The sequence below is a fragment of the Brienomyrus brachyistius genome, chromosome 3 (genome assembly GCF_023856365.1).
Source record: "Brienomyrus brachyistius isolate T26 chromosome 3, BBRACH_0.4, whole genome shotgun sequence".
Taxonomy (NCBI): Eukaryota; Metazoa; Chordata; class Actinopteri; order Osteoglossiformes; family Mormyridae; genus Brienomyrus; species Brienomyrus brachyistius.
In genome coordinates, this window is record NC_064535.1 from 22,681,317 (window position 1) to 22,694,017 (window position 12,701).

Here is a 12,701-nt window from a genome sequence, read left to right on the forward strand (position 1 = left end):
GTTGGCACCCCATCCTAGGTTGTTCCACGCATTGTGCCCATAGCCTCTGGCATCCCCACAAGCTTGAATAGCACAAGTGGTTATAGAAAAGGGATGGATAAAGCTCCTCTTGGAGTTGGAATGTGTAGGGGCACTATGGATTGTAGATTGGAGGTGATGGAAGAGTAGGGAGTGGATGAAGGAGGGGTGATGGGCCACCCAAGGAATACACTGTACATCTAGGTTGCTCATGGTTAAATTTGGCCATGTTGAGTCTTGTTATTTAGAACTTGTTAATTTGTTATTCCTCTTGTGAGTGTTCTATAGCTGTTGTTAAACAAAGTGCAAGGTGTAGCTGAGGTTCGCTTACAAAAACACATACTCAAATATTAACACTATATGTATTTAAATTGCATAATCATTCACCACAATTAATAATAACAATTAAGTATCTATCTATCTATCTATCTATCTATCTATACTAGTAATAATTTTATCTGATACGATGTTGTTTGACAGATGAAATTTCAAAGTAATTAACTATATCGAATAAAATAATTTATACTTTGACGACTCAGCTATCAGTCCGGTTAAATATATAAAGTGTAGTTAAAATGAACACAATTTACAAAAAAAAAAAGAAGTTCCGTAAGGTGGAAATCCACTACGTTATGGCAGCGGATAGCGCGCCTGCGTAGCCGGAAGTGACGCATATCCCATTCCTCTTTGCGTTTTTTTCTGTTTCCGCCAGAAGGAGGAGGAGGCTGAATGGAAAATGGCGGACGGCGTAGACCATATCGACATCTACGCCGATGTGGAAGAGGAGTTTAACCAGGTAAATCAGCGGGCGCCGATTTCGTTAAATGTGGCCGCAGAGCTGTGATTTTACGTATAGAACGACGTGCGTCTATCTGCTCACTCTGTGGTTACCCGTTTTAGAAACTATTGTTGTTGTTGCATTTTTGCTTGGGACCTCGTCGCAGTGTTTTATACCGAGTGTTATATGCTACAATGTAACCACCTGAAGATCGAGCCGATCGGCCGCTCTTTCTGTGTTACCAGGTCTGCGCTAGTTTTTGAGACGGCATCTCTGCCGCAGCCTGCGGTGCAAGTTTCATATAAGTGGCGTCAAAACCTGTGCCATCGGACCCCTCGAGGCTTGCCTAAGCGTCATTTTTTTATTATTGTCATTTGCAAAATCCACTTACCAAATGCGTCGCCGCGTATACCATGCCCGTGAAGCCTAAGACAAGCCGGGCTGCAACGCCTCAAATACAAGGCTTGTAAAATCGTTTTCCTGACCGTTTGAAGTTGCTGTCCTGCCAGATCGGAGTTTCACTGACTTTAGCAGTGTTGTGGTGCTGAACTAGAGTTGAATGGCAACGCAATCCCGCCTTCTTTCCCTCTTAAATTCAACTGGAGCTAATCACAGCTACTCCATTCTATAAATACAAAATGGCATTATTTAGCTTTTTTCTTTGTGATGTTTAATATGGTAACGGAACCTGTAGTGTTGCGATTCGAGAAGTTCTGAAATATCTGTAAGCATGATGTAATTTTTTTAATGATTTCTCTCGAGAAATGTGTCTGTGGAGTGAGTCAGTCCGCAAAAGTCAAATATTCCTCTGCAGGAGTCCGACTACAACGTCCATGAGCAGATAGACCTGTACGATGATGTCATCTCACCCTCCGCCAACAACGGCGATGCCCCAGAAGACCGGGACTACATGGACAGTCTCCCCCCACCTGTAGGTGGCGATGGAGGCAAAGGGGCTCCATCCAATGTGGTCTACACCTACACTGGGAAGCGTGTTGCCCTATACATTGGCAACCTCACCTGGGTGAGTGTCCACCTTGCCTTTGCCACCAGGCAGGTGCCGACTTGCTTGTCTTTTCGGGGGTCTGATTGCCTACTTTCTGTATTCTCCTTCCATTGCTTCCTGCCACAGTGGACGACAGATGAGGACCTGACTGAAGGGATTCGCTCGTTGGGCGTAAATGACGTGCTGGAGATCAAGTTCTTTGAAAACCGGGCGAACGGCCAGTCCAAAGGGTGAGGCCACCTCGTGGTCCGGTTCCCTTCCTCTGCAGTTGAGCTTGTGGTCGCCGTGGATTTGGGATTCAGCGGCGGATGGTTCCTCAAAATCAGCACCTCTCCTCTTATTTTCCGGTTCACTAAAGATCGGTGGGCTGTAGCGCGATTGCTGGGTTAACCTTGAGCAGTGCCATCAGGGGGCAGGTTGTTCATCTACCTCACGTTCTTCTCTCCCTTCCCCAGGTTTGCCCTAGTCTGTGTGGGCTCTGAGGCCTCCTCAAGGAAGCTGCTGGAACTCCTCCCCAAACGGGAGCTTCATGGCCAGAACCCCCTCGTCACGCCATGCAACAAGCAGTCGCTCAGCCAATTCGAGATGCAGTCCAGAAAAAGTATGTTCCCGCCCTTTTCTTGACCCTTCCAGCTCTGCCAGTGGTGTCAAAACCAACCTCCCACCCGTCTGCCAATGTGGTCGCTCAGTACTGGCCAGCTGGATGCTCATACTGGTACCTTTGCTCCTCTGTACCTCTGTACAGGCACGCAGTCAGGACAGATGTCTGGAGAGGGCAAGGCGGGTCCCCCAGGTGGAGGTCCTCGTGGTGGGTTCCCCCTGGGTCGTGGCAGGGGACGCTTCCCAGGCCCCGTTGGGCCACCTGGAGACCGCTTTCCAGGGCCCATAGGACATGGGGGCCCCCCTCTCCATTTTCCAGGTAAGACACACCCATAATGCTGGGAGCTGGTTTGCCAATGTGGTAAATGTGGCTAATGCCTGCATTTAGGTATGAGTTAATGCTACCTACTGCAACAACACTTCTCGTTTACTTCCCTTCCAATTGATTTCAATGAAAAATTTGAATTAGTTGCCCCCTGCTATGTCATGGTGTCACAGGTTACATCGAAATGGTCGCTAAATGAAAGTCACAGTAGCCTAGTCGTGACTGAGACTGTGCTTACGACTTTACGTCAGCCTTCCGTGCTCAGTTTCTTATATTCTTCATGAAGTGGATATTTTTAGCGACATTTTGCACATAATGCTAAAAAGATGTCTTTAATTGTAATATTTTTGCCATAGAAAAACACGATAATAATTCATTACTTTTTAACATACAAAATTTGCTCATAATTGCAGGGATCGGCCGGACAACAAATTTTTATTACCATCGTATTTGCAAATGGTCCTTAAATCGGTAGTGCTGTTAATGGCAAAAACTATACTGATATAACAGAAATAAACCAGCCAATGACTATTCATGTGCATGTCTAAGAAACTAAATATTGAAAATTACTATTGAAATTGTAAGTGCAGCTTCGTGTTGTTAAAATTATTTTAGTGCTTACTATTCCCATAGCATAGTATGTCAGTTTAAATGCGTCTGAACACAGCATTGCAACGATGAATTTTCACTAACCCTAGTTTATCCCTTGATGTAATTTGCCAGTTCAGTGGATATGTACTTGAATGACCAAGAATAACAGCGAGAACTAAAGATGTCATAAATGGGGGGGTGCTTTGGGATGCCGGCCCTTAACAGAATATTGCTGGCACATTGTCGGTAGAAATCGCCGCTTTCCTGTGCAGTGATGGGCGCTTGAATTTTATAGCTTCTGCTGGTGAGATTCGGCTTCAATTTTTTATTTTTTTTGCTCAGTTAAAGCTTCTTTTAATTCCCATTTTCTGAGATCTGGACTGAAATGCAGCCCTTTTTCCACTTTGAGGAAATTTGAGTATCATGCTCCTTGACTAACTTTGCCTATTGTGTTCTATGATTCCAGAGAGGTCTAGGTCACTCCAAAGAAAAGCTTCCTGTTTTTGCACTTATAGTTGTAGTTGTAGTATTATTTCAATAGCTGATCCGAATAATGTGGCCCAGTAGTGAGAAATATGGTTTACGGGTGTCTCTTGAATTGGCCAATGGCGTTGCAGGGTTTCGTGTGCCGCCTGCCAATCAGTGCGGAGACATTGAATGTTCAATCAATTCGACCAGTCTATTTTTGAATTGCGCATTTTTAAATATTGCATTGTGTGAAAGCACTTTACGTTATCCCCGCCCATAGCCCCCAGTGTGTGAGCCAGACGTGACAGTGACACGGAATAACTCCATAGATGTTTCTAAAGACTGTTTGTGGTTGCAAAGTCAAATTTTAATTCTCACTGTTATTCTTGCAATGATATTTGTGTTTGTGTCCCCAGGTCTGCCGGGTCCCCCACGGCCTCCAAGTGGCCCACCGGGGCCTCCAGGCCCTCCTGGGCCCCCACCTCCTGGACAGGGCCTCCCACCTCCTGTGTCTGGCCCCCCAAGTCGGGGTGACCGCCCCATGCCCCCAGTCCTATTCCCGGGCCAATTTGGCCAGCCACCTTTAGGTCCTCTTCCTCCAGGCCCCCCACCTCCTGTTCCAGGCTATGGGCCTCCGCCAGGTCCCCCCCCCCCCACAGCAAGGCCCGCCTCCCCCAGGACCCTACCCTCCAAGGCCCCCTGGCCCCATCGGCCCACCCCTTGGCCTGGCTCCCCCACCACACATGGGTGGCCCTCCCCCCGGTGGCCCCCCCCCAGCCCCTCACGTCAATCCGGCATTCTTCCCTCCACCCGGCAACGGTGCCATGCCGTCATCTGACAGTCGCGGGCCCCCTCCTAATGACCCCTATGGCCGCCCCCCACCGTACGACAGAGGAGACTTCGGCCCCGGTGGCAGGTAACGTCGGCTCGCATTAAATAATCGGCAGCTCGAATTCCGAAGAGCCGCATAGCACTGGGCGGCCATTTTTCCCACGATCCTTTCGCTTCCTGTCTCCGGTGTTACAGCTGGTGACATTTCTGTTTCAGGCAAATCTGTATTTTCTGTTGAACAGAAATGGCTAAATACAGTCTCGTGTAGTTACGCCTGATCGAGTCACGTCCGATTGCATTTACATCTGTAAGTCTTCTGTTGCTGCTTTACCATCTCCATCCTCATCATCTCCATTTTTTTCCCTTAACAACCAGGGAGATGGACACGGCTCGAGCTCCCCTGAGCGACGCTGAGTTTGAGGAGATCATGAACCGCAACCGGGCGATATCCAGCAGCGCCATCTCCAGGGCGGTATCGGACGCCAGCGCAGGTATTTGCCGAAGCGGCCCGTGTGGAATCTTGGTGTCTGCAAATTGTCGTATCGTGGTTGATTGCTCTCTGTTCCTTCTCCAGCTGATTACGGCAGTGCCATCGAGACCCTGGTCACGGCCATTTCCCTCATCAAGCAGTCCAAGGTGTCGGCAGACGATCGCTGCAAAGTGCTGATAAGCTCCCTGCAGGATTGCCTGCACGGCATCGAGTCCAAATCCTATGGTTCTGCTTCCAGGTAAAACCCATCTGCATAGATCCTCCATCTCGCTGTGCAGAACCCACCCGCAAAGTGTTCTAGGAACCTCCCAGTCCCCCAGATCTTTAGTGGGGGGTCATTCCTTAGCCTTCAAATTCATGAGTTCCTCATATACTTTAGTAAACAGTCAGTTCCACTATACAATGAAAATCCCATTGCGGCCACAGCAAAATGCAAATTTAGCACTGATCACAAGTATTTACTTGTTTGCATTTTATTCATTTATCTGACTCTTGTCCAAAGCAGCTTCCAATTGAGGGACAGGTTGCAATTTATTGCGTGTTCCCTGGGATTTGAACCCGTGATCTGTGCTTTTTTGACAGAATGCTCTACTTGCTTGCAACACAATAATCAAAACTACAATTATAACAAATACGTAGCGAGTGCAGTGTGACGCACAGTGTGGTGTAAAAGTATTGCAGGGGAGTGGGTGACCAGGACTAAGTGGTAGATGACTGGCCTGTTAACACGTATGAGCAGAGCAGTGCGTGTGCAGAATTCCAGGGTATGTTTGCCTTCCCTTAGAAGACGGGAGAGGTCTAGGGAGAGGGACCACAGCCGCTCGCGGGAGAAGAGCCGCCGGCACAAGTCGCGGAGCCGAGAGCGGCACGAGGATTACTACCGCGAGCGCAGTCGCGATCGCGAGAGACACCGGGACCGGGACCGAGACCGCGAGAGGGACAGAGACCGCGAGAGGGAGTACCGCCACCGTTAGCGAAGGTGCGTACGCCGCCTAGCCCCTCTCTGCGTCCTTTTCTTGCTCCCTGGTGCTGCCTCCGGTGGATTCAGGTAGGTACTGACCGTACAGGGTAAGCCTTTGGACCAATTTTTCAGTGTGAAATTTGACAATGGGGACATTTTCAGATGGTGAGTCAGCTGTAAACGCCTACATACCACTCAAGTCGAAAGGCAGAAACTTGTTCAGCCAAAAATATTTTTTATTGTAGTTGCTTGGGTTACCTTTGTGTTGCTGTAAGATTTCACACCAAAAGGTTTGGTGCCGAGCAGCTATTTTCCTGCTTGTCAGGCTTGTGGCTGATGTTGTTTTCTCTCATACGTTTATTCTCTTCTGTTCTGTAAACTTATGGATACTTTGGTCAGCAAATGGATTTTTTCCCCCCATTAATCTGAAGAGGTTCACTGAAAGATTAGTGTTTTCATAATCCGTAAAATGTGCTGACGCATGACGGATTTGGTGTTTTCTTTATACATTAGGTATTTTAAGTCTATTTTAAAGTCTTTTTTATGATTAAGGAAAAGTTGCATTTCTACCTGTGTGACGACTTCCTTTTCACGATCTCAGTATCCTCTACCATTTACAGTCTGGATGGGAACAAATGGTCACACTTTCGAAAGTCTGCAAAACTCCAAATATCTTAATGTTTTTCAGTGTGAACAAGTGTGTTCGTCTGTACATCACTGTAGTACTGTATTGTGTTAGCTGTACACATACATTGAGTCCATAGCTGTAGGCTCCTAAGTTGACCATCTGCCCCTCTCTTATAGTACAGAGCATGGTGTCTCTGGCTTTACCTGCAGTACATTTCCAGGTGGCAGTATTTTTTAATGTCCCAAATGCAATAAATGCATATGAAGGAATTGGTAATATTGTTATGTAGTATACAAACTGAATGTACTAGTAGTAGTTAGTGACACCTACATACCTGAGAGATTAAGGTTGTCCAGGACTTGTTTCACTCATTGATAGTATAATAATCAAGAGAGGGTTTGTTTAGCCAGCTTAGGAGTAACTCAGGGTTAGTGCTGTTTATAGCAACTGGAATTCAAAACATTTTAATACATGTGCTATGGAGGTGGGAGCTCGAGTCGCTGACTTATGACTCGACTCAGCAAAACTGAAGACTTGAACTTGAGGGCAAATCACTCGAGACTTGGACCCGACTGAATTGAAGACTTGAGGTTATAGTCTTCCTCTGGATACCATAACGTTTAATTTTATAATTTCTGTATATATTAATTCTCTCCTGTCTGCATTTTCAATTGGCTGAATGCAAAGTCTCCTGAGAAGGTATCTGGTGGGAAGATGAGGACAACTGTGTGTGGACACTCTTTTCACCCGTCTCTGCTTATAAGGGACATAATCCTATGATGTACTGTGGCTGGTTTTTGCTGCAATAGTTTTAATCACTAAAGGTAGAGAAAAACTGAGATAGGTATTCAAGTTAACTTACTCGCAACTCGACTTGGACTCAAGTCACATTTGGTGACTTGACAGCAAAAATGATGAAAAGACTTAGACTTGACTTAGACTTGAGGGCAGATGACTCGAGATTGACTTGGACTTTCCACGAAGCGACTTGTTCCCATCCCTGCTATGAAGTAGTTGACCTTTAGGACTCCAGATGATTTAAATAATTGGCCTTTGAATGTGTTTTTGATGGTTTTGATTTCAGACACTTGGGACACTGCCAATGGTTTTGTTTAGGGATTTTTTTCCTCCAAAGACTACCACCATGCAAACACACTCAGTCACTTTCTGATGAGTTAAAATGTTAATTGTCATGAAGTCGTCTTTTATTTTTTGCAACAAAAAAAAATCAGTGGATTCCAGAATTGTACAACTGGGTTGATTGTTTGTAGCATCCATTTTTTTTCCTGTCCTTTGGTAAGTTTTCTGTATTGTCTTCCCGGAAACGCTAACCTACGTCTATACTGCTTTATTTTCTTGCCAGCCTCAGTGGTACTAATGGTAACTGTCACATGTACTCAGCCTTAATTTTTCCTCAAAGCATTGTAGACCCTGTTTAAAGTGTATATGAATTGTGTATATAAATTGGAGTGGGGGGGGGGCGGGTTAATCTTTCACTGGACTTTCTGGTTAGTGAAAAAGATTTGATTTATTGTTGAAATGTTTAGAGTTGTCCCAAATTTTGTAAATTCATGAAAATTTAACTTTTTCAAAGTCCTCCTTAAGATATCAATTGCATAGTTTTAATGCGTAGAAAGGCTTTGTCACACAAGTTAGTTTGAAGTTGGGCAAGATTTGATTCTGTTTTTGTGTTTGTAAGTATTCTGGTACTTTCTGGGACAGATTTTTGGAAGATTTGCATGAAGTGATGTGTGTGTGTGTGTGTATATATAATGTAAAATGTATAGCAGTGAAACCAGGGGTTGGTAAGCGTAATGTTTATAGAAGTGTAAAGTTCCTGTTCTACGTGAGAAGATTTTGCGTTGTCCGTAATCTCTGGTACTCTCTGCTACATCTCACTAACCAGCTTCCCTTTCTGTTCTGAAAGCAAACTGCAACCTCGTGGCTAATTTGCTGTATTTTAACGTGTTTGATTCGCTCGCTTGCTTTTGGCTATTCGGTTCTTGTTCTTGTCACGTTTAACTTTGTTCTGTAGATGGGGAATGTGGACAATTGGCAGTAACATTTCCGAGGTGTCTTTCAATAGACGCTTTGGTTTTACTTTGATATTAGTTTTTGTTAATAGAATTAAAGAAAATTATAGAGCTAAAGTATTTTTCTGGTTTTAAAAGATGTTAATTTTTTAATCGAACAGTCGTAATATGAAACGTACTGCCTCAAAATAGTGAGTAGCAGGTTTCCGATTCCATGTTTTTATCAACTATGTTGCATTAAATGGAGTTGAAGTGACATCGATCCCAGACCTCAGGCTCGCACGAGTGCAGATGTCCAGACATGGTGTGTGATGTGAGACAGAGTGGACAGTCGGTGCATGCTGTGGTGTGCTTGAGGATTCTGTACTGCACCTCAGTGGAACTGTTGTCATGTTACTCGCATGTCAACCATTGTGGGCTTTATCTACCTGGTCTGGGATGGTGTTTGGCTCCTCGGGTTTTTATTATTTTTTTTGTGGGCCCATGAATTTACCGATGTTATCAGTATGAATGTTTTCTCATGAAATTCTCTTTTTTTTTTGTCTTGTCTCCTGGCCAACCTTAAATAAAAGCGATGATTCTGTGTCACCAGGTTCTGTAATTGGCTAATCTTGCCCTTAGTGGATGGACCTTGGACGAAATTATGTTTTTGCATAAAAAAGGAATAGACTTTAGGAAGGGTATTAATTTTTATTCCAAGTCAGAAACTGAAATACTCTTTCAGGGAATGTGGAGTCGAAACTTTCTAGAAAGTTTTTCTGACACCAAGGGCTTGATTTACCTGAAACATGTTAACAATGTTTACTTTGACAATTTTTATGAAAGCAAAATTTATAAAATTAAAAACTCCTGCCTAGTCGTACATTTTATTTTTTATTTTTTTGCTTTTTATTCTGCCATGTTGGTGTCTGTTGGCCTCTTTGTCTATTTACACTGATTGTGACTGTACGTTGCATGGCATAAGCCCAGCAGGGGGTGCTGTGCTTGGTGGCGGTTTTGTATAAACCACTCCTGTACGGGTTTTGGTGACAGGGGTCCCTAATTACATAGCAGCTTCCTCGGAGACTGATATCTGGTGATGTTTGTTGTGGTTTTGGGGGAGGTCTGTGTGTGTATCTGGGGTTTCCGTGTTCTGTGAGTCGACCCCGATTTTGTCGTTCCGCCGGTGTGGATAGGCAGCTGACAAGCACCCTGAGAGCTACAGGACTGCTTCATGTCAACTTATCTGAAAATGTGTAATTTAGCAACTGTCAGTGTCTTGTATCTATATATCCTAATACCCCTCTAAGCCTAACCAACCCCAACCCCCCCTCCCCCCACACTAAGATCCTTCAAAATTGCGTGTTTCTGTTGTGAGTAATGAGCACTTTGTCGAGTGCTGGGCTGCAACCAACCAAACTCCATCCTTCATTTTGACATCTTACAGTTGGAGGGAGGATCAGGGACTGCAGTGTCAGCGTGGTCGTTTGGGGACGGACCGTCACCGACCATCTCTTCTCCGCCTTGGAGGGACCGGCCTCCACGTCCACAGCTATGACGGACGCATCAACAGATCAGCTCAGAAAGCGAAACCTGCAATTGTGATCAACCTGATCGATTTATTTTTACGATGCTTTCTGAGTTTATTTGGTATATTATTAAAAGAAAAAAACCAGTGTGATTGAATGTTACTGATTTTCCAAAATAAGATGCGTGCTCTGTACACAAAAAAAAACCTTTTTAACAGATGTTTAATTTTCTGTAGATAATTGTCTTACTGTTTTTACAGGTTTTGTGTTTTTTTTTTTTTTCCCTTCAGGTAATGTCTGTAGTGTCAAGGCTTTTTACGATAGACTTAGTGTTGTAATAAACTGTTTACTGGGACCGAATGATCCATATTTCTCCCGGTTTCTTTGCATCCCGCAACTGCCTTGGTCTTCTTTCCATTTGCATTAAATGTAGATGATGTCAATGAATTTAAATGCATCCCACTGATTGCTTGATTTGAGCCTCTAGCAGTTTTTTTTTTTTTAATAAAGTATTTTTTCACAGTAATGTGGGTAAAGAAAATTTCGTTTTAAATATGTTTTAAAGTGGCTTTGTAAACATGAGGGTGGCACTCAGTGTCGGTCTGGCAATTTGGTATTCCAGTGAAATGCTTTGCGATTGGATGGCCGCACTGTTTCGTTTTGTTTGTTCGCAGTGTTTTTTTCCACACTTGTTTGTTGGAACGAATCGTATAGACATGCGTGTGTGTGTCTGTATGCATGCATGCACGTTCAGAGTCGTTGTCTCCGTAATTGCTGATGACGTTTGAGCTGAGCCATACATTGTACATTTTTGGTTTATTTCTTAGCTAGATTAATTTCCTACATGTCCTGTCCACTCATTGAACAGCAGAGCCTGCTTTTACAGTTGATCGGAGGCGAAACCGATATGGTTATCAAATGAACTGTATGTGGGCAGAGATTAATGTATCATTTATGCATGCTGTGTTTTCATGGTAGATTTACCACTGTTGTGGCTTCGCTGCCATGTAAAAATGTCACAACGTACAGAAAATGAGAATGGATTTAGGTTACCTCTACTGTTAAATTTTTTTATTTTTTTTTTGCTAAGAACAGTTTCACTGAGAAATTGTCTAAACTTTTTCACTGTGTGTCTTTTTGGGTCCCTGTGGCAAAGTGACTTCCTGTCTCCCTGTTGAGGATGGTTGTGAGGCAGAAACGGTTTTCATTGGGCTTCTGGACCCAAGGTCCTGGAAGCTTGGTGCTTTGCTCTCATGGGGTCAGAGAAAATGCTATGTTTAAGAGGAACTGTCTTAATCCACTCTGCATTTGGTTCCTGTATAAAATCTGCCATAGGTTCTTACGACCTTTTCTGTCAAGTATGTTTGTTTCTGAATGGATCGATTGATTGTTTGGTCTACAAACTGCTGAATTTCATCACTATGCAAATCTGAGTATGGCTGTGCAAATTATTCCTCTGAAAATATGTTTAAAGTTTTTAAAGGATAAAAGCTGCAGAGCTCACTTGTAGGCTAAGCCCAAAGCTGCCAATATTTAAAATGAAGTTTATGGGATATGGCAAAGGCAGTCAGTTGTGGTCTGTTCGCATTAGCCTGAATACTCTTGTTTGTTGCAGTCTGTACAGGAGTTCCAGTACATGTTGGTTGAGTCACTTTTATTTTTTCCAGTCTTTTGACCGTGGCGCCCAGGTAAGTCAGTTTGAGCTTTAAAAATTCATACTGAGACATTTTTCTTGGATCTAATCAAAACAATCGTTTTTATCTTTCTGTTTGAGGGCTTCGGAAACATATAAATTTCACAAATATTTTCTGAAGCCCCCCAGGACCGAGATTTGTTACTCCATAACTTCTCTTCCAAGGCATCACTCGGCTAACCACATAAGTGACGCGAAGCTGCAATGCCGGAGTTGTGAATTCTTTGCTCTTTCAGGCTCTTCAGAACGTGCAGTTCGGCGAGAGGTAAGTCCCACCGCAGCCCCTCAGAAAATGACGCCCAGTTGGTCGCTACCATCCTGATAAGTCAAACCCAAAAGTTTATCTAATCATGTTGTGCGTGCAAGGTTCAAATCAAGCCTGATAGCTGCACGTTAATCTGCTACTCTTTACATGTAATGTAAATTTCATCACCATAATATGGAGCATGGAAATCAGTTTGGATTTCTGGTTTAAGATTTATGTATAGAATCTTAATCATAAGTGAATTTTAGTCCTTAAGCCTAATCAAATTTCAGTAGTGGATGATATAGAATATAGCAGACTGACTGCGTTTTCCCTACTTTCCTTCCCAAGTAATTATGTTATCTTTTGTAGTGGTGCAGTCCTGAGCTAATGTGTGGGCTATAAAAACCCATTAATAAAGTAACGTTTTTCCTACCAAATTGTTGTGTTCTGTGCGTGCTTCACAACATTGCTTGGGTGAAATGCGCCGTAGCTAAACGTGTCCTTCCATACCGTTCCCCCCCCCA

General features: G+C 43.9%; 1 protein-coding gene across 1 annotated transcript; it reads left to right on the top strand.

Annotated features, from left to right (window-relative positions):
* The first annotated feature begins 716 nt into the window (after window positions 1-716).
* On the top strand, window positions 717-12,614 carry LOC125738957 (cleavage and polyadenylation specificity factor subunit 6-like). Its single transcript, XM_049008515.1, is given in 11 exon segments — window positions 717-814; window positions 1,611-1,820; window positions 1,929-2,032; window positions 2,258-2,403; window positions 2,548-2,721; window positions 4,203-4,429; window positions 4,431-4,702; window positions 4,993-5,108; window positions 5,192-5,345; window positions 5,895-6,086; window positions 10,156-12,614. Coding segments are annotated over 10 exon segments (1,650 nt in total). The 5' UTR covers window positions 717-754; the 3' UTR covers window positions 6,082-6,086; window positions 10,156-12,614.
* Window positions 12,615-12,701: the final 87 nt, after the last annotated feature.